This window comes from Rhinolophus hipposideros, assembly GCF_964194185.1.
Source record: "Rhinolophus hipposideros genome assembly, chromosome: 26".
Lineage (NCBI taxonomy): Eukaryota > Metazoa > Chordata > Mammalia > Chiroptera > Rhinolophidae > Rhinolophus > Rhinolophus hipposideros.
In genome coordinates this window covers 25,165,344-25,187,883 of record NC_138072.1, presented here as the reverse complement: position 1 = coordinate 25,187,883, position 22,540 = coordinate 25,165,344, and the positions used below count along the sequence as shown (strand labels likewise).

General features: G+C 46.5%; 1 protein-coding gene across 1 annotated transcript in view; it reads left to right on the top strand.

The window, feature by feature from the left end:
- The window catches only part of DISC1 (DISC1 scaffold protein), a gene marked incomplete at both ends in the record, with an annotated part of 280,468 nt that overhangs the window by 108,900 nt on the left and 149,028 nt on the right, over positions 1-22,540 (top strand). Inside the window, 2 exons of the mRNA XM_081039321.1 lie at positions 8,662-8,716; positions 12,274-12,376. Coding sequence (XP_080895447.1) covers positions 8,662-8,716; positions 12,274-12,376 — 158 coding nt within the window. The remainder of the gene's footprint in view (positions 1-8,661; positions 8,717-12,273; positions 12,377-22,540) is intronic.

Genomic DNA, 22,540 nt, shown 5'->3' with positions numbered 1-22,540 from the left:
AGTGTATTTTATTAAAAAGAGTTTGTGGTCTTATGACATATGACATGCCAGTCTCAGTGTGCTGGGTAGTTGGGGACGTTGGGCTTTACCACAAAGACTTTGGAGTGACAGAACATAGTGTCCTACTTAAAGCTCAGGGCCAGGATCCCTGAAATTCAGAGAAAAATGCAGTCAGGACATGTGTCACTAGTGGGGTCCATATTCAGAGGAAGAGTTGAAGAGCTGAGGGTCTGAGTATTTCTTTGGCCTGTTTTGCTTTGCTTCTTTCACTTAATGTCCTCTGATTGGGCCAGAGCGGGAAACATCAAGTATATTTACTTCACCCTAGTTAGAAATTCTTGTGCTCTGTTCCTGTCGGGTTACTCTAACATTTTCTTACTCTAATACAGGTGTGGTTACTTGTATGAAGGATTTATTAAAAAAATCTTTCTATGCTTCATTATCTCCCAAAGATGAGCTGGCCGTGTGACGAGCACGCGTGTGAGTGTCTGTCCTGTGAGTGGGACTGCTGTCACACTCCCATCCTGCCACTGAGCTGGACAGAGAGTCATGCTGTGCCGAGGTGACGAGGACACCGCCAAGGTGTCGGAGCCTTGCCGTCGGTACAGACGTCCTTGCGCTGCCCCGGCAGCCTGTCCCAAGACTAAATGTCCAAGCTGACCGCCATGTACAATGGTTTGCTCTTGACAAGTATGTGTGCCCGTCGTGCCTTCACGAAATCATCTGAAGCCTAGAGGAATACTTGGCATTTTTGTTGTCTGTGTCCTGTATATGTCCCATCGGTGACATGTGACATTATCAGCTGCAAGGAGAGAAGGGCCCTAGGAAGGAAAAAGGCCAAGTACATAAAATCCTGCATTTCCTGAAGCTGTTTTTACTGTTATTTTCTTAAACAGTTTCCCCGACAGAAGGTTAGTAGACTGAGCAGTAATTGGCAGGGTCGTTCATGTCACCGTATTCTTGTTTTGTTTTTTTCTAATTCAAGGCCCAAGTAGTGCCTCTGCTCGGGAAGCTGTCATTTTGCCCTTCATGTCATTTCTCCTTTGCTTCAGTAACAATCTCATTCTCAAACTTATTTTTACTAAACAAGACACAGGGGATGGAGTTGGGAATGGGGGGGGGCGGGGAGGCAAGGAGAAAGCTGTTTGGGGACAGAGTTGATGTTTTCCCCGTCCCATGGCTTATCTCCCCTCTAAAATGGGACTTCAGCACAAGGCCGCGTGTGCAGGTAGGACGAGGGGCAGGCAGCCGCCAGCAGACAGCAGACTCCCTGCACACCGTGGTTCCGAGGGCTGCAAAGCTCTTGCTTCCTCAGTGAAGCGACAGCGATCTGGCCACTCTTTCTGCCTATCGTTAATGTTGGAGGGCCCTTTATGTGATCTATGTGTTCTGTAGGTTCTCTGAATCTCTACAAATAAAATCATGTTCGTGAAAGAATCTTGGATGGTAGGACTGGAAGTTTCGTAGAAATAACCTGATCCACCTTCCGTACTTTACAGCCGAGGAAACAGCCCCAGGAGAAAGTGATTGGTTCGAAGACTTACAGGAAGGTAGTGGGGTGCTGTTGGAATTCTCCGAGTGCCATTCATATTCTTGCGCAGTAGAGGTCAGATAGGAGTGGGGACAGAGCTTGCTTTTCAAAGGCTTGTGTCAGGCTGGTGTGTGGTTGGCGTCCTGGTGTGCGCCTTATGCAGAGGGTGGTGGTGGCTGTGTTAGTGGGGGAGGGGAAGCATAAGGAACAGCCGATGGACACATAGGAGAGGTAGTTTCTCGAGGACACGAGCTCAAGGGGGTCCCCCCAGGCGCGTCTGCTGTTGGCGGCCCAGAGGACAAGGACCAGTGGAACTGCTGACCTGTGTCCCCACTTGGGATCTGTCCTGCCTTGTGATGCGTGTTACCAGGCCTGCACATCCGAGAAATAGCCATCGCTTCAAAGCAGCCACTGCTTGACCACTGCTTGGCCTGTGTGTGCTCACTGCAGGGTGACCCGCCCTTGGGAGGGGTGCCCTGAAGAGGTCCTGGCAGGAGGGAAGGCTCTTCTGGTCTGGGCTGCCAGGACCAGCCCTGGGGGGTAGGCTTCTTTGCCTCGCCGATGCTTCACCCTGAGAGTAAGGAGGGGCAGGGCAGGGCCTCTGACGCCGGAGGTATTGGGAGTAGTGAAAGTATTACCAGACAGTTTGTTCCCAGGCTTTTGAGTTATGCCTCCCTAAGTGATGAACATATAGGGAGTAAACAGTTGTTAGTTGCTATTTGACTGCGGTATGGGGTCCCCTAACCAAACAGACAGCTAATGCAGCTATGCGTTTAGGGGGTAGATTGGCAGGATGCTCTAAGCACAGTCACACACCCTGAAGTTTACAGAGTGGCCCTCTGGCTTCGGCACAAGGTGGCAGTGAGGACGCCATGGGCGCTGGCTGGAGGCAGGCGTGTCCTTGGCAGCCATCCAGCTCTCCACGTGTCGCCCTTCCCGTGTCAGCATGGATCGGTTTCTTAGGGCTACCATGTCAAAGTGCCACAGGTGAGTGGCCTTCACACTGAAGTTTATCGTGCTTAGACATTCAACATCAGGTGTCGGCAGGGCTGGTTCCTTCTGAGGGCTCCCTCTGTTCCAGTCTCTCCTTGGCTTGTAGATGATCACCTCTCTCTGTGTCTCTTCAGTGTCTTCCCTCTGTGGGTGTTTCCGCATCCAAATTTCTCCTTTTTATAAGGACACCGGTTATGTTGGAGTAGGACCCACCTTAGTGGCCTTATCTTAACTAATTGTATTTGCAATGATGCCATTTCCAAATAAGGTCACATTCTGAGGTATGGGGGGTTAGGACATCAACACATGCATTTTAGGGGGACACAGTTCAACTTGTACACAGTCAATGAAAAGAAACCATTCAAAAGAGAAAAGTGAAGGAGAGCAAGACTTCTCAGAGGTGGACTTTCGCAGGAGGAGAGGAGACTGCACTGGGGCTCTGAGTCTTGAACCTCTTCTTTCTTTCTCACGTGCAACTCCACCGATAGCAACATGGTAAACAGCAGTTATGGCCTTCAGTCCCCACTCGTGCTGGGGCAGTGGTGGGATGTGGGGGCAAAGAGGGGCGTCTCAGCATCGTGGGGTTTGATCTGCCTGTGATGGAGGTGAGGAGGTTCTCATGATGCCCCACCTCCTCCTTGGAAAGATGACAAGAAGGTGAGCGTTAGCCATTAAGTACCCACTGTGTGCCAGGTACTTCTCCATGACAGATCCTTGCCCCCTGGAGTCTTCTTTCCAGCGGAGAAGGCAGAAATAAACAGTAACATAATAAATAAGTAAATCACATAGTAGGTTAGTAGGTAGTGAGTGCTGTGGGAGGAAAACAGGAGAGGATGTGAAATTTGCTGTTTTAAGTTGAGTAATCAGGCTGGGATCCCTGAAAGGGTAAGATTAGAGCAAGGCTTAAAGGTAGGAAGGAGTTGTCACAGTGTGTCCCACGGGAGAGTGTCAGGCAGAGGGGCCTGTGCCAGCCTAGGCAGATTGGGGGAGCTGTCATCAGGAAGCCTGTGTGGCAGAGTGGGGTGCATGGAGGACATTGTAGGGTAGGAGGTCAGAGGTGATGGGAGATGAGTGTGTTGGTCCTGGTGACTTGGCTGTAGCTGGGTGTGTGAGAGCTGAGCAGTGACATTGTATGTGACGGGCTGGAGAAGGCTCATTGTGACTACTGTCTTGAGACAGACTGTAGAGGGCTGAGGGCGAAAGCAGGGGCCCAGTCCAGAGGCCACAGCAGCGTTTCAGAGGAGGGTGCCGTGGCCTGGGCCAGAGTGGCAGCACCAGAGGTGGTCCCTTGGCGGGACCATTCTTCCTTAGAACTGTTTCTCACCCCGAGTCATTGAACCCAAATTGCCCGGTTGCCTTTCTCCTGCACAAACATCTTATTCTGGCCCTTGACCAAATCTCGACCTGTACCGTTTAGATTAGTGTTATTGACTTCCATCCATTTTCCCTTCTAATAATTGCTGGAAAGCAATCTGTCGCTCCCCAAATTGAGCTTTTATTACTGATGTTTTTGACATCCGTGGTGGCATTCTTTTTGTCACACTAAGAAGTGTTTACAGGAGCCCCTTTCATTCCGAACCTGAAGCTAAGGCATTTGGGAGCTCCTGCACTAACCCGTCAGTCCCATGTCATTAAAAAAGGATCAAAGACATCCTCATATATATATTTCTTACGGCCGCCCCTCCAGTCCTTAGTTCCTATGCTACAGACCGGAACCTTTCTGTTGCACCCAGACCTATTGTTGCAGTAGCTCTGTCTCCCCTTCGGGTGGGTTGAAAATGAAAGTGTCAGTTCATCTGAAGCAAATAAAAGAGCTGTTGTGTCTTCTGTTGTCTAGCTGATGTCACCTAGTGTACTGACTTCTTTTTCTTGGACCCTGGAGCACCAGGATCTTATAGCACATACAATTAATCATGCTATTAAAAATCAGAACTCCCACATGTATTAGTTTGCTAGGGCAGCCATAACAAAGCCCCACAGAGTAGGTGGTTCAAACAACAGAAATGTATTGTCTCACAATTCTGGACACTAGAATTGCAAGATTGAAGTTGCTTCCTTCTGAACCTCTCTCCTTGGCTTGTCCGTGGCTGTCGTTCCCGTGTCCTCATGTCATGTTCCCTTTGTGTGTCTGTGTACACATCTCTTCTTATAAGGGCACCACTCAAATTGGATCAAGGCCCATGTAATGCCTTGGCTTTAACTTGACCGCCTCTGTAAAGACACAATTTCCAAATACGGCCCATTCTGAGGACCCCGACATAATGAATTGGAGTGAGGAACATGACCAACCTGTAACAGGCCCCTTTGTGCTGGATTTCCCCCACCGCTGCCAGCCAGGCCTGCATGCCACTGTCGTGCCTTCTCTAGAACACGTCTCACCGGTCAGTCATCTCAGCTGTCCTGACGCCTCATTTGTTGAGGGTGAATTTCATTCATATGATTTCAACACCAGTTTGTGGCAAAGAACAATGTGTATTTACAAATAATTATATTGATTGTGTTGTAAATTGAACGTAATTCTATAATAGAATTCTGGAAATCAGGCTGGACAGGTCCAGCATGTATTGAATAAGTAGACAGCTTCCAGGAGAGGTTGGATAGGTGCTTGGAGAACACCAGCTGTACTGCCTGCGTTATCACTTACCCATTCACCAGCTGCCTAAGTTCTTCTCTTGTCTCAAAATGTAGATGTTATTGTACCTACTTCATAGAGTTCTGAGAATTTCCAATGCTAACCTATGAAGGAATATGGAAGCGTGCCGGGCACACAGTGAGAGTGCAGTAAATGTTTGACACTGTTCTTCCCAGGGTGGCTGCTTTTAACGAAGACAATCATTGAGTGAATTAGGTCTGGTGTGTATGTGAAGACATTATGTGCTGATTTGTGAAGACAATTCCTGTGTTTCCAGGGTGCACTCTGATTTGCTTTGAGAGGACAGTTCTTTCTGTCACCATGATATGCCAGCCTGAAAGAGACACGGGATTAGCTGTGATCATTGAAGTACATGTAACTCTTGTTGATAAACATTTTACTCGTCTAATTTGGTGGTTTTCAGTTTGTATTTCTGCTCCTGGAATCATGGGTGAGGGACAACAGTGTGACAGTGGTGGCATTAAGTGTGAGGGATCAATGTGACATCATTTGTGCCCCAGGCCAGATACCCCACCTCAGTCAGAACAGATCCCCTCCCCTGTTATCTATTTTCCATATTACAGCTCTGTGTAAAATTGTGTTTGAAAGCGTTCTACTACTAAAAATACCTTGGAAACCACTGGCTTGGTACACAGATTATTCATATTATTCTGCCCCCATTGCTTTCACTCTTGTCTACCCCAGGGTGCAGCTAATGTTAATATCAGTGTGATCAAAACATAATTAGGCAGGTAAATCTACTGCAAAAGGTAATATAGCATAAATTAAACAAATTAGCTACAAATCAGATCAAATCTAAAACAACGCATTCAATTATCTGCACCACTACCTCCTGCTCTGACACACTCTCTGAGAAGAGACTGGTTGTCATCCTGGGAACGGACCAGAGCTGAGCCAAGACCCATGAATCGTGTCAACCCCGCAAGCACAGTGCTTGGCCTGTTGGGCATTAGCTGAAGGTGCTGCCATTTTGGTCAGCTAAATTTCCAGTGTCAGAAGGGGACCCAGTCCCCATCTGCCTTAATTGTTAATGTTTGAACTCATCTTTGTGTGTGGCTGGGAGCACCTATTTATAAGATGCTATAAAATGCTCATATAGGATCAACTTTGTGGTGAACTATTTATTGAAAAGTGGTTGGTTGGATGGACCGATGAGCCTGGCGAGGACAGTGCATTCTGCCCAAGAACAGTTGGGCATCTGGAGTGCAGAGGGTGGCAGCTCAAAGCTGATGCTGCTGCGCGAGTCAGAGGCAGAGCCAGGAGGGACAGACCCATCTTGGCACCTCTGCCCTCCTCTCCCCAACATCTCAAGCGGCGTTGCTGCTCTGCATTCCCTGTTAGCAGCCACTTGGACTTACCTCCCTTCAGAAGGTCCCATCTCCATCCAGCCGCTGTCTAGAATTCTCCAGGTGGGATTCCACATGCTGCTTCCCACTGTTCCCGTTGAGCACAGTGATTTTTGTCACATAGTGACTCCTGAAAAATCTGCTGCCACGTGCCCTGCCGTTCGTCAGCTCTCCTCTCCCCCATCTGGCTGACCTCAGCTCCTCAGTTGCATGTAGATCTAAAGTGAGGATGACTTTGGTTGGAATGTACCCACACAGGTTCAAGGGCATTTGCAATTGAATCAAGCTCACTTGTACTCAGAAATCACGGGTTGATGGAGGTGATGACATTCAAAAGCACTTCTTACAGTCGCCTGGCAAACTGGTAGCTTTGCTCTGATACTTTGCAGCCCCTGCCACGTGCTGACCCCTCCCACACTTACCCCAGGAAACCTGACCTTCTCCTTTGGCTGCTCACCCTTTCACCAGTGACCACTTCTCTTCTAGCACCTGTAACTGTTTGAAGGGGCTCTGGTCTAGCAGCTGTTGAGGGCAAGAACCGTGTTTTGGTGCTCCACATTCCTAACTTACGAGGTGCCCAATAGGTACTTGAAGAATTAAGGAGTTTGTGAACGAGTGGCTAAATGAAAAGCTCAGATGCTCTCACTGCTTTTCTGCATCAAAAGACTCAGGCCCCACTCCTTTTCCTTCCAGACTTCCTTCACTCTCCGCATGCCCTTGGGCCTCACAGGTGGGATTGGCCGAGGCTGCCTGCTGGCTTCTCACTTCAGTGTTTCCTCCTGCCAGTCATCTCTCAGGCCTGCCAAATTCATTCTCCAGAAAAACCCCATTACTTTCATGTTGCTTTCCTACTCAAAAATGAATGCTTTACCATTGCCTGTGGAAAAAGCTCAGCACTTCTTAATCTGGCCTCCAATACTGACTATAGCTTGTCCTTGATATTCCTTTAAAAATATTTTAATTGTAAATGTTCCAAATACTGCAAAACATATAACAGATACTCATTTACCTGCCACCGAGATTAAACAGATATTAGCATTTCCCCAAATAAACAAACATTACTGACCTTCCCCCTTTTCCCCCCATTAGAAATAGTTGTCCCCCTTTTAGCTTTGTCTCTCAAGGTCACCTCTGTGAACTGTTTGGTTCAGTTGGGTTCATCTCCTCCCTGACAGTTCATTCTTCCTCCTTTTTTTCTTTGAGACCCAGTTCACTTTCTCCCTCTCTCAGTAGCTTCTCCACCAACCCCTTAGTTTCTAAATTGCTAAGTTATTTTCTCCATGGCTAACCTGGAGACAATTTCCTGCCTATGATAGTTCTTATGCAGCAGTTTGAACCTAGCACTGGGTTTCTATTCCCCTTAGAGTAATGTTTTCATCTGACTTTATATTAACATTTGATTGTCCCGTGTACTTCTTCTCCGTGAGACAACAGCATGGAGAATAAGATCTGAGTCTTAGTTTCATTCATTCATTCATTCTGCAGTACTGACTGAGTGCCCACAGGTAAGGTCCAGGAATTGTTTTAGGCACTGAGGATACAGGAGTGAACAACAGACAGTTGTTGCAATTGTGGAGCTTATATTCCAGTGGGGGGGAGAGAGAAATTACTTGCATAAATGAGTATGTCAAGGTGAAAAGTTCTCAGGAGAAAAAAGAAGCAGGGAAAAGCCACTGGAGTAATGGAATTCTCATTTCGATAAATTTTACATACGTGGATTTCCTGTAAGCTCCACATGGCTGCCAAACACAGACGTGCTCGGTCTGTATTTGTTGAATTGAATGGTGTACCCAAACAGGATTCGATTACCTGCCTGCGAAACATCTTCCTGTGTGAACTGTCCTTTTTGGAATAGTTACAGGCAGAGTTAGAGGAATGTAAATATTCATCCTTTGTCTCCAGGAGCACATCTGGGTCATTAAAGAAATGATAACAGATTTTGATTCCAGGACATAATGTTAGGGAGGGAAATCCTACTTCCCGGTGACATATTAAAGTCCAGTCACATGACAAGAATCTTGCTCCACCTTTCTTCAGCTGTTGGGCTGATGGAAGGCCAGTGTTTCCCAGTATTCTTGTGTGTGGGGGGATCAAGCTATGATGCTAGAAGACCAACGTCCTCTCTCTGATTCTTCTAGCCTCCCTGAAAGGATGAAGCCCCTCCATTTGTCACTTAAAGAAATCACTGCGAAGGTAAGTGCCTTCACGTGCCATTTTCTAAAGGAATCTCTAAAGGTTTCTCTTGAGTTCATTTCATGTCTAAAAAACATCTGGGCTCTGGGAGAAACACAGCCTTTGCGAAGCTGCCCCACAGGCCAAGCGCTGAGCCACGAGCCAGGCCAGGTGGCAGCGTGGTTCGGGTCGTGACTGGGGTTCCCCAGGAATGGACCTGTCTGGCCTTTGCTTCAGAAGGAGCGTCAGGGCTGGGGGCGGAGGGCGACTGCTGTTGTGCAAATGCCTTTGCTGAGCAGGGCTTTGCTGAGCAGATACATTTCCATGTTTGGGAGGAACAGCCCTCCCGGGAGAAAAAGCCATTCATTTCCCATGCTCCACAGTTCCTCTGGCCCTTTCTCAGTTTTTCCGTCTCATGCAATTTTGTAAACAACATTAAATGAAGTTGTTAAAGGTCACATTGCACAGCAGCGGTGTCCTGAGCAGTTAAGCCCCACCCAGGAGCACTGCCTGTCGGGACTGAGTCTTGTCTACAGTGTGGTATTGGGCCGGTCAGGCCGGGCATGTGGGCAACCTGTGCTGCCTTCTTCCAGGAACGTTCCCCCAAAGGAGGGTGGATGGCACGACCTGAGTCCCCAGGCAGAACTCTGGTAAAGGGCTTTATTTTTAGGCTCCTGCGGGGCACAGGACTGAGACCTTTCTCCTGCCCAACGTCAGGGACAAGTGAGACGGACTTGGTTTATGTGAAGCCAGAGGGGAAGTGTTCAGAACACACCTGAATTTCTGTGTAACACTAATATTCACGGCCCTGTGACCTCCCGCAGGAGCCCCCAGGGAGGGGAGGAGGGGAGAAGCAGCCAGGACATCTTGGATGGGTCGTGGGTAGAAGTGTTCCTTTTCCCCTATTTTCAGCTATAAACATGTGCCATTTCTCACGCACATCCTAATTTCTGTGTAGAATTCAAAGGTGGAAAGACTCTTGGGTTTGGGTTCGCTGAGTATGAGAACATACTGTGGGTGACATACTGTAAATAGGCCTGGATCGCAGGAGTGAGCTGCAGGTGTGCATGTGACATAACACAGATGCTGTTTGTAAGTGTGCTTCATGTGACATCTTGCGCACACACGTATACACATATGCACACGCTTTTGGGATTTGTGGACAATCTCCAACTACCGTGAAAGCCACTGGATTTGCCTAAGTGCCAAAAGTGCTTTGCTTTGTTTGAGTATCTTCTCTAAGGTAGTTATAAAAAACTTATAATTACCTTGCTTTTTCATAAGATTAAAGAATTCATGTCTAAGATTTAAAAATGTAAATGTAAAAGCTCCATTGATAATGAGTTCCTCAGGGTCTAATTTTATTTGGAGATGTAAAGGAGATGCAGATTTTCTGGGGCGTGTATGTGTATGTCTGGTTGGGTTGTACGCGGGCTAGTGTGTATGTGTGTGTGTGTGTGTTGGGGGGCATAGATTAGTCTACAGAGAATTAAAACAAAACTGCCTAGTCACACAAAACCACTTTCTCTACTCTCTGGACTTGATTGACCGGTGCCCTTGAGGTAAATATCACAGTTTGGTACAGTTTTCTTTCATTAGTGTATTGGATGTACAGAGCTGACATTTTTTGATTCCCCCTTAAGGAGAGCTAGACCTTTCCTCCAACTCATTGCATTTCTTTGACTCTTGTAGGTTACCCAAGCCAAAGGTAATTGAGGGATAAACGAGATAGAAGAAATAGTTGGAAATAAATGGGATTTCTGGAGATTGGTAGATATTAGATTTTATCCAGCAGTGCCAGAAAGAGTCTACGTTGTGATTTAAAAAGATTTAGAGTGGTTGTTTCTTATTAATAGTGACAGCTTGAAGGACAGATTTGCTCAACAAAGGAGAAACTGACCCAATTATGATTAACAGATACCGTTAACTAAAATCAGAAATACTGGACATACATTGGATGAGACATAAGATGTATGGCTGGTGTTAGAGAGGGAACAGAAATGTCCTCGGACTTTGGTGACATTCCTAGATGACTGGGAGGGATGTGCCAGTCATCGGGCCTGGAGCCCGCCAGAGACTTCGCTCTGGGGGAAGGTGGCCAGCGCATCGTTCTTTTAATGCCCAGTTCTGACATCCTGACACATCCCAGGACCTTTGAGAGGGTCTCTGACTTAATCACTGTGGACCTGTGCGTGCTCAGAACTGCTGGTGGACGCATTGGTGTCGAAGCCACCACACTATCGCCTTCAGCCGGAGAGTGAGTTTTTATTTATAAACAGATTTGGGAAATTACAGCCGCTTAATGGAAAAGACTGTGTTTGAGGCCATGGGAAAAGTGGTGTGATGATGTTTTAGGGAAGAGGTAAGGTCTGCTTTGATTGTAAAAACAATCTCAGTTTCAGTCTGAGATAAGCAGAACATTTCAAGTTGATGGTATTTAGCAAGATCTAGATTCTTCTGGGGAAATTAAATTTTATATTTTCTCTGGGTTCTGTGAACCCAAATGGGTTAATTTTAGTTTTTGAATGGAATCTTAGATTTTTAGCAAGAAGAAAGGGATGTTTCTTGGTAACACCCAAATGACTCCACACAGTATTCACTATTATAATCAGCTGTGCTCTATGCTTTTGTTGAACCAGAATGTTTTCTAAGTCCTTGTTAATCTGAGTATTGATATCAATTGAATATGAGGTTTTGCTTTAAACAAAACAAAAAAACTTGTGATGTTTTTTGTTTCAAATAAAATAAAAGATAGTCTAAGACATTTGGAAAAGAAAACCAAGATGTAAGATGTTTGCTATTTTTGGAAAAGCAAAGAAAAATGTAGGAAGCGTTTGGAGTGTCTTGGAAAAATAAATGACAAAACCTGTAAATCTCACTGAGATCTGCTTCTGTATTTTTCACATCTGGCTTGCAACAGGTATCTCCCGTCCAGGTTTCATGAGATACCTGTATCTACTAGGATTCTGTTTAGCCTGTGCTCTGCCCTTGAGCTCAAGGCAGTGCCCCTTTATTTACTGCCTACTACGTGCCAGACACAGAACAAAGTCCCTGCTCACATAGAGCTTTAGTATCCCCGCGGAGAGAGACAATAGAAAAGCAAAGGCCTAAAAAGTAATAGTGTGTCACCTGGAGAGGACGCTGTGGAAAACATGAAGCAGGCAGGGGAGCACTGTTTTATGTAGGTAAATCAGCCAGGGCTTTGTTCCCAGGGGACATCTCAGCAGAGCCCTGGAGGCTGTGAGAGGCCTAAGCCACCTGGGCCAAGAGTATTTCTGGAGGAGGAGTGAGTGCAAAGGGCCTGGAGGGAGCAGCCGGAGTCATGGTGTTATGTCAGTTGCTGTCGTGTAAACTCGGCTCAGTTTTGTATTCGGGTGTCGTGAAACTATAGGACCTGATGCTTGGAATTGGGTAATGCCTGCTTTGTTTTGTCCTCCCTTCCTTGTTTGCTTTTTCAGAACTCCCCTCCATTTACCCTTCCTCATCACTCCTAATTACTTGTAAACCCAGAATCTCTGACCTGGCTGCTGATTGGCACCTGAATAAATGACGATTCATGGCTACTTCTCTCCCTCTAGGTGTGTGTGACCAAGAGACTCTGCAGTACTCTGAGGAAGAAAGTTAACGAAATTGAAACCCAACTACCGCCATTGCTTGAAGCCAAAATGGCCGCCATATCAGGTAACTGGAAATAGAGGGGACACTGAAGCAGGCATTCTGTGGGTGGGATAATGACAACCACCACCACACCCATGTTTTGTCCTCGATGAATGTTCTCTCTGTTACTTATGTCACACTCAGACACCGCAGAGTGTTTCTGGGGAGTTTCACTGAAACATGTGGAATAAATGGGCAAAATGGTCTCCTTATAAAGGGATGGGTGAGACTCTTAAAACTACATTTACTCACATAATAGAACATAAGTTGTTTGGTAGGAACCATAATTTGGACTTGCACTTCCTGATTCTTTAAGACTAGATGTGCTGTGTGTGCCATAGAATTCAGGCCGATGTTTCTATGGCTTTGTATATTTGTAATGCTCAGTGAGGGTTATTGGACATGCTCAGTCCCTTCCTGTGGGGGAAAGAATGATGAGTGAGACAAGGTGATGCACTCAGACTAAAAATGTAGTCAGATATTATCGATTTGGGGAGGTTCTCAGTGGGTCCTAACCCCACCTTAATCCGGTAGTGATTAGGGGATGTGTTTTTCCATTAGTTAGTGGGTTGAAAACACGAGTCTTTGAAAATAGTATCTTACTTTATCATTGAATAGTGCTTTTGAACATTATGGTTATCTTATTTTCACAGCAGCTGTATTAAGTAGGTGGGTGAGAGGCTGTGATCCCAGGGAACAGGTAGGAGATCGAATGCCCTTCGGTTAAGCTCATTCGAGTCCCAGCAGATCAGCGGCCAGAGCCCAGGTGTGATACATGGATTTTTAACCCAGTTATGTAATGACATCCTGCAAATATTCTCTGAGTTTTGTAGGTTGAATGAACCCACAGCTCACCAGCTTCAGAAGAATCATAAAAATGTAACAAAAAGGTATAATAATCACATGCATGGGTTTTAAATGGCATTTTAAGAAGGAATACAATAATTGGCAGCTTCTGCTCTTCAGATCATTAAACAACTAATGTTGGCAGCTAACGAGCAGTTTGGTTCCTGGCGCAGTCACGCGGATTATTTACAACCAGGAGACCATCGAAATGTGAATGTGGGCTTTGGCTGTTAACAGCCTCACATGCCATTTCCTTGGAATTATGGCCCCATCTGCTAAGAGGAAAAAAAGAAGACTGAACACAAGCTTGCTTCTGAGTTAGGGTTTTTGCCTTTCTTAATCCATATATCTTTCCTGGGAATACAGGTGGAAGTGTTTCTATTAAGCCCAAGGGAGGAGATATATTGTTCAGGCAGCAGAGAGAGACCTCTCTCAGAGGTGAATAATCCCCTTTTAGTATCCCAGTGAAAATACTTCAGATGGTGTATTGCATATGGGGCCTGGGTTTTCTGTTCAGTTCTTCAATCAGCTGAGAAAATCGGTGAGTCCTGATTGGTGAGGAATGACCCGAATGAACAGGGATGGGGTCGTACCTCTTGACCTTTCTATTACCTGGTTACTCTCCCGGCCCTTGGTGAACAGGCCTTCCAGTCAATGGCTGTCCCCATGGGTTGGCCTGGTGGCAGGGTGGTCAGCATTATTTTGCAACTTCTGTACATAATGTGATTTCTGTTTTCTTTTGAGCTATCTCCACAGCATGGAAGGCCTGAGGTGGGAAAAAGTGCTTCCCTTAGGATCCTGATAGACCTGTTGGAGTCCCTTCAGAATGGCAAAGCCTCACTCCATTAGGCAAAAACCCCAGGAACAAACCTGTCGGAGAGAAGGCTTTCTCTATCTCGGCTATCTGTGAGAATGCTGAGGGCAATGCAGCAGTGAATGGAGATGATCTGGAGGGACATCCTTAGGATTCATAGGGGTGTTTGGTCTATGTGACGATTTTCACAGTTTACTGTCTCAGATCGCCCATCCTGCGTTTGATCTAAGGACTGAGAACTTTCCTTTCCCTTTTACTTTTCATTTTAAAGAATTTTATTGCAGGATGTTAATGTTCAGGACAGTCTGGAGTACCTTAGACTTCTAGCCAGGTTTTTGGTAACTGGTTTTAAAATGTTACTTGAGTATTTTTCTCATACTGGGTTTCATCCAGTATTAGCACTCTTCAATGATGGAGTAAGACACGATTTTTCAGGCAAAAGTACTACTTACTGGATTGTTTAGGAGATGTTAATTCGAGTAAAGAGTTCTCCTTAATAACCTGAGACAGCAATCCATGGATAGCTTCTATGGTAGTTTTACACCGTCTTGCACAGCATTGGCAAGTTTGTCTTCCTTCCTTTTCGTCATTTGTTTCTCAACCCAACATGAAATGTCCCCGTCCCAGCTGGGTGGGCTTCTGACTGTTCTCATTTTTCAGACAAACAAAGACCTGACCGGCGGTATAGTCTGCATTAGTAAGCAAGCTAGAGGAACTCAGAGTATTCAGTCAGTATTTATTCCACAAAAGCCCAAGCAATTTGCAATCCAAAGAGGATTTGAAATATGAGACTTCTGAGGCATAATATCACTTGCAGTGTACACCGAGTCTTCTCTTTATTAAGTGAGATAGTCCGGTGCCTCGGGAGGTTTGGGTATGTCCTAAAGGCTCCAAGCCTCACTTTCCCTGCAGACATTGGTCTTGTTGGGTCAACTGCCACTGCCCCGAATGGTTCCTGGGACGGACTGCGGGTTGAGCATCTGAGTACTAACAGCAGCCGCAGAAAGCCAGCAGCCACAGCCAGGGCGGCTATGGTCCTGGCCAGCTGCACTTGCCAGGCGGCCAGCCTGCTTGGCACTGTCTCTATCTGTGACCATGGGCGCAGCACACGCAGCAGCCTGACATTTTCTCGGGTTTCAGTGCCCACACCGGGCAGAGCAAAACCACCCACAGTGTTCACGGCTTCACCACCCACCGGCCAGCCCTGAGCCCGTCGCGTCTGGGCCGCCTCCTGACCTGTCCTGTATCACCATCTTCAGCAGGGCTGACGCCGAGGCTTGGCAGGACTCCTAGTCATGGACCCCTCAGCCCAGCGCTTCGCCCAGCGCAGTTGTGGTTGTTGTATTTATAAACTTCATCGATATTCCAGGCTTCATGCTTGTCGTTGGCCAGTTCCCAGGTTTCCTGGGCCCTACCACTCCCGGACGCCGTCATCGCCGAGGAGCTGAAGTTGTCACCTTTACAACCATGACGTGACTTTACCTTGCTAGGTCTCTGGGTGTGGGCTTCGGACCCTCCCCACCCCCCAGAGGCAGACCCTACTAGCCTCTTGAGGCAGCCACGACACTCAGTGACAGGCCTTTGCTTAATATGAGACTCATTTGCTATCTGCAGAGACTGGGAATAGTTTCATTTTCAAACTCAGCAAGTCCTAGCTTCTTTATATTTAACAGTGTATTCTTTAACTTCCCTCTCTTTTCTTGCATTTTGTCGCAGGCGATGACAAGAAGCCAGTGGGCACTTACTTGTATATGCCCCTGGAATCTTCTTGGCTTTCTGATTAACTTCCCTATGAACTCTTTCCTGAGTCACCTCAGGGGACAGCGTGACCAGACTTTCAGCCACTGCATCACGAGGGCCCGTTTCCTCCAGATCTCACAGCACTTTTCTTGCTCCCCGTTCAGCCTCACTGAGGCCTGCTGGGCTTCTCCCCAGTCCCCGGGTCAGTGTCTTGGATGGTAGGGGTTTGGTCAGCAGCACTCTACCTTGATTCCAAAACCTGTTCCCATTGTTGACTATTGTGTAGGAAACTGCCTCAAGGCTCAGTGACTTAACACGTCACTGGTGGTTTATTTTGCCCTTGAATCTGTGATTTGGGTGGGGCTTGGCAGAGACAGCTAGGGTAGCTCCGGGGCTGGCGGTCCACCTCCAAGGTCATGTGCTCCTGTGACTGGCAGGTCGGTCGGCCTGTTGGTTCCTGTCTGTGTGGGCCTCATGGTTGCCAACTGGCTTCCTTACTCTGAGGTTCTAAGAGTATCCCAACAGACTGAAGTGGGAGTTGCTTATTTCTTAAGGTCTAGACCCAGAAAGTGGCCTGTGTCTCTACTAATGTGTGATAAGCTACCTTGAAATAAGAGACATTTGTTACATCACAGTTTCTGAGGGTTTGGATCCAGAAGCAGCTTAGGGGGTGGTCCGGATCTCAGGAGGTTGCTATGACGATGTAGGGCGGACGGCAGTCCTCGAAGGTTCCACGAGGCTGGAAGGTCTGGGAACAAGACAGAAACCACGGTGCCTTGTGTGGACTTATTTTCCAAAATGAGTGAGAGGAGAACAGCTGTCACTTACTGTTGCAGGTGGTTGGCCAGTGTACCTGTTACAAAAGGGCTGTGGTGGCATCTCCCTCTCTTATTACCAGGTGGCTTTGGCCTCCAATGCCTGTGTGGGCTGGGCCACTCGATGATGGTGAGGATTCCTTTGTTTTGTTTTCAGTGCTGAGCTCACGAGGGTGGAGCCCTGCCAGGACCTCTTCCCGGGCCACTTAACTAACCTAAGCCCTGGAGGTCTCGTGACTGCCCTGGTTGGATCCCGCCCGGGAATATGAACCAAGGAGAAGACTCTCGCTGAGGCTTGGAGCAGGTCTGATCTAACTGCCCGCTTCAGGCTCCTTTCCCGTGGGCCTCACCAAGTTTTTTCTGGGTCAAAGTTGCGTGGCGTCTTTCCACAGAGCAAAGATCTCAAAAGGTGCTCCATAAAAGGGAACCAGCCCAGACACGGCTCCTTATCCTCTGCTGGCCTCGTTGAAAGCTCACCCTCTGCCCCTGGGCTTGATTGCTTTGGCCCCTCACTAAGCTATTGGCGCTCTGGGGGCAAAGTGAGGGGATGACCTTGGCACCTCCGGAGCGTGTGTGGTGTGTGTGACTGAGCGGCCTGTGGCTGAGATGTCAGCATCAGAAGTATGGGCCTGTCTCTTCCTCTAGAACTGTGCTGGGCCCCGCCCAACCATTGACTGACCTCTGGCGACCAGTGCTCGTGTCTTGAGCTCAGTCAGCTTCCAGGGTCCATATGCCATGTCCTCCTTCTCACAGCTGGGGCCTCCTCAGCCCTCCTCCAGTTTCCATGACTTTTCCTTTGCAGAAACAGAAGGTGTTTACGTGTTGGTAACCCACGTGCATGACTCAGCAATAAGCTTCCTTCCTGTGTTTCATTGGCCTTCTGTCTTGGATTCTGGTTCTGCACTGTTTCTGAGACACAGTCTTGGACGGGCCTCCCGGTGCTGGATGGACCCCCACATCCTGGACCCCTGCTCCACCTGTGTCTGTACTCCGTACCCCGACTAGTATCCCAGTTGTCATCTCTGACCATCTCCCCTCTCCTAGTATCAAGGACGCCTGTCCTCTGATGCAGACAGGGCTCCCGCCTTACCCCTCTTGAATCATCCACTGTTATTGAGCTGGTCCATCTGTTGAGTCGCCGTGCTATGCTTTCCTCGGGCTTTGCCTAATGCCTGGCACTGTCTTCCAGCCACTGACCTAAACCACTGTCTTTGTAGAGAGAGTGAAACATTTTGTGTTTTGGTGAATAAGAATAATTGATTTTTCTTTTTAAAAAAAGGGACCCTCAATTGTTGATTGCGATCCCCAGAATCTGTCATTTCCACACCAACTTTGGGTTGCCCCTCAGTTTCTGGTATATTTTCTTTCCCACCTGCCTCCTGTTACCAGTTCCCAGGAAACAAACAGTTCAGAGAAGCATATATTCTTAAATAGCATATCAAGAGGTCTCTGACACGCCAAGAGAATTTTTTTAAAAAAGATGGTTCTATCCGATTTGACTTTTTCTTTATAGAGAATAAAACTTATCTACACTTAAAATATATTTGTTGCAGACATATCTGTCTAAATGGGAATCTGAAATTGTTCTTAGCTTATGATTTTTAGGGAAATAAGAACATTCTAGAAATAAACTAGATTTTTTAGATAAGCACAAAACGTTTTACTCTCTCTACCAGAGACTGTGATTTAGGTCAGTAGCTGGAGGAGATGACAGACTTAGTAAAGATTTTTCAAAGATGTCATATATCCAGTATGGAGATAAAGGAAGACCCACCAAATGAGAAAAGCAAAGGCTGTTATTATTCAGAGCCCCCGATAGCAAGGGACTCAGCCTCCATCACTTGTGTGTTGGCAGAGACTCAGAGACACGCAGAGGAGAGGGGAAGCTTCATGGTGGAACATGGAAGGTTCTTGGTGTGCTCCGACTGGGGCTGTTGGCCTGGGGAAGCCGGAGTTGGCTGACTAGTGAACCCATGTGAAAGGTTAGGGGCACCTGTGTGGCTTTCTCTGGTTGGTCCTAAGTGGAAGCAGGAACAGAAATTAAGGAAGCTGTCAGTTATTAATCAAGTCCTACTCATTTTGGGATGATTGTTACAGAAGTGATGTTTAGCTCCCTGCATTGTCACTGGAGACAGCAGTCTGATTTGCTACGAGTCTGGCCTACAGCCGTCTGGCTTCCTGGGCAGGCAGCTGCAGTGGATCAGAGTTCTGTTTCTATATATGATCTGGCTGTTGTCCGTTTGTATATGTCGTCTCTGACCAGGCACCGCATTGTCTCAGGCAGTCTATGTTTTGTGTAAATTCTGTTTTCCAGCATTATTTTCCCCTTATTTTCTCTATGAAACAAGTGACTCTCTAAAATGTTTATGTGCAAAACCAGCCATGAGGCTCTCTTTCTGCTCATAGAAAGTGCTTTTTGCTGTCACAGGAAATCATAGTAACTGGGAGAAAAAAACAAAACTGAATAGAAAATGACAAATTCCAGTTGAAGAAGGTTCCATGGAAAGGTGGGAGTGGGGCGAGGTTGGGCAGGGGCTGGTGTTTGTTTGTTCCCTTTGTTCAGCTCCCCAAGCTCCCAGCAGGTAGCCCAGAGGGGAGGCACTAGTGGCCCAAGGTTCCTTCTTGCCTTAACTACATGGACTTGAGCTAGGAGTCACTTATTGAAGTCACTTATTAAAGTACATTGTGTGGAATATGCACCTAACGACATTGGAAGAGCCAAGTTCGAGTTTAGTAATCTCACATGGGATCTCAGAACTCCAAAACTTTGGGACCTTGGGACCTCAGGAAGGTCACTTTCTGGGTCTCAGTCTCCTCAACTAGAAATCAGGGACAGTCATTATGAGACCCTCTTCCTGGATTGTTGGGAACACTAAATGAGGCAAGTCATAGACTCTCGAATAATAGCCTCAATAAATGACCTCAAATACTATGAAGTAGAGGGTAAATATTTAAATCCTGAGATGCGGAGGATAAAGTTAGAACAGAGTGGGTAAGATCAGCTTCGGCATACACCTAGGGGTTTTTAATTGTTACTGTAGAATAAGATAGTTTCACAGGTGCTTTAAAAAAACCTGTGTGGACGCCCAAGTGCACAAGTCCCTCGCAGAGGAGCCAGCAGGCATCTGTGCAGCACGGTGGTGAAGGCGGGACAGTCACCTCCACAAACCCCTCCTGTGGCCTTAGGAGAGGCCCGTCAGAGTTACGGAGATGGGGGTCACCGGGTCACAGAGGGGACTCCGTTCAGGAATCAGTGTTTACACTTTTCTGAGTTTTCATCACAGAGCTCTGGACCGGTTTCAGCAGTCAGCAAGATTTACCTCATGGGCTGGGATTGGAGGCCAAGATGCTTATGAAATATTCACCGAGGGCAGGGGAGCATTTTCTCATGACTTGTGTTTTGATATTAAGCATCTCTTTGGGAATTCACACTCACTCTGCCTCCGTAACACTTGCACGTCTATCACCATGCGTTTTCCCAAGCCATATTCCTTAGGATCCAGGAGGGGTCCCAGGATATAATTCATGATCTCTGTTATGTTTCATTAAGGCCCTGGTCTCCAGCTCTCGTGATGGTCTACGGATGTGTTTCCAGCAAACCTCTGTACAGGCGCTCGCTCTGTCTGTGTGGTCTTTTCTGATTTGTTTTTAGAGGCCTTTCCTCTCTGAACTGTTCTCAGGAGGAGGTCGCACACGGTGCTAGGTTTTGCCTGGTGTCTCTCGGGGCACAGTGGGTGTCCATCCTACTCCCTATTAAATCTCTTGCTTGAAAATAGGGTCCAACAGAAAGGCTGGGGTTTCCTAAGGGCGGAGGGACATTTTCCTGAGGAGGGACATTTGAAGGCAGGACCGGATACTCATGGGTGCTCTGCCCAGAGGCAGGCACACCTCTGGGGCTGGCCGCCCCACAGCTCCCTGAGCGAGCACGTCTCTCCATAGACAGTGTCACTCCATAGGGGCTCCACCCAAGGCAGCCTTAACTTGCTCACTGTTCAGGATAGAAATCACAGATCCAGGAAATGGCTCAGTTGTGTTTCTATTTTCAGCTCAAAGCGTGTGGAAGTCCAGGCTGCTGTTCTTGTCAGGACCTTGCTTTTCCTAAATGGGTCCAAACCCGCCAGCTTGACATTCGGGGCCCTCTGCCATTTGGATCCAACTTCATTACCAGTTACGTGCTTCCTACCACCCGCTGAAGACACAGCCCTTTGCTCTCTAACCAGCTTTCCCATTTCTCTGCTGTACACCTGTCCTCATGGAACCGCCTCTGTCTCCCCTTCTGGAAGAATCTCTCTCCTCTAAGCTCTCTTAGTATGTTTGCCTATTTCTTACGACACATCTTATCACCTTTATTTGATGGATCTCCCGGAGAGCGGGGCTGTGTCTTGTTTTTGTCTGTATTTTCCCACTATAGTGATGGACAATAAGTACCATGTTTCCCTGAAAATAAGACCGGGTCTTATATTAATTTTTGCTCCAAAAGACACATTAGGTCTTATGTTCAGGGGATGTCCTCCTGAAAAATCATGGTAGGGCTTATTTTCCAGTTAGGTCTTATTTTTGGGGAAACACGGTAGAGTCTCAAAAGATATTTACCTATTCACGGAATGGAAACTATGGATGTCTGTGACAGAAATGATGTGTGCTGGGTGTCCAGAATACCTTAAAAGTGGGAAAACCTTTGTAACATTTTCAATATTGGTATCAGGTTGAAATCTGCCTCTTAAGTAATAACAAAGAAGTAAACAGCACAGTTTAATACTAAGAGGAGGATTCTGGAGTTATGTTTGAGTTGGAAACTTGCCCTGCATTTTATTACTACGTAACGTTTAGCAATACATTCAATTCTCTACGTTTCTGTTTTCTCCACTGTAGAGATAACATGTATTTCAGTGAACATAAAATGCACCACATTATTTTATATACTACTAAACAAGAAAAATTGCTGGCAATCAAAAATGATACGATGCATTCTGTGGCTTAGAATTATCTTATGCTTATTGAAATGGCTCTTTTAGATGTATTTAGGCTTTTGAAAAAAATCCCATATCACTTTTTAAAAAGGAAAATGAATGGGTTAAAGTTTTCCTACAATGTCTTCATATTCAGAATGTGAGTTCTGAAGCACATTGCGACTCCCAGTAGTCGAGGCGAATGTTTTTTCACAGGTTATCATCCTCTATAAAGTGAAGCTATTGGTGATTCAAGTATTTTTCTTTTCTTCTGCAAAAATGAAGTACTGTTTTCTGTAGGATTTTCTGCCAAGCCCCTAACACTGTTCTTCAAAGTTTTAAATGCTGGTGCCATCCTGATCTTACAAATCCGTATCAACAGGTTTTCAAGCAACACACAGGACTCTAATGGCCCTGGAGTGGTTTGTACACAAGGGGTTTGCCAGGTCAGCCAGGTCTCGGAGAATAACAATCACATAATAAACACCTGTTACCGTCTCTACAGTGATTGCAAGAAACATCCCATTTCAGGGATGGTGACATGTTAAAAAAAGGCATCTTAGAATAGATAATATAAGGCATTCCCTCCTGCCCAGGTGTGATGTGTTTAAAAGGAGAGAAAAGTTTGTAGCTATTTTGTGATTATGGTTATAATAAACTCCTAGGAAACACAATGGCGCTCTTTAATAAGGCTATTATTTGTGGAGCAGCCATTAATGTGACATATTTACTAATTTATGGTATAATTTTCATATTTAAGGTCTCCCTACTGTGTTTTTCCTTTTTCATTGAGGTTTGATTTACATTCAGTAAAATGCACAGTTCTTAAGTGTCCAGTTCTATGAATTTTGATACCTGTGTTATCAGCAGCCTTGTCAGGATTTTTCATCACCCCAGAAATGTCACCCTGTGCTCCTTCCCCGTCATCATCCTCTTTCCCCAGACAGCTCTGTTCTGGTATCTTTTCCCATGGATTCATTTGCCTGTTTGAGAACTTAATAGCAATGGAATCATGTGGCTGTAT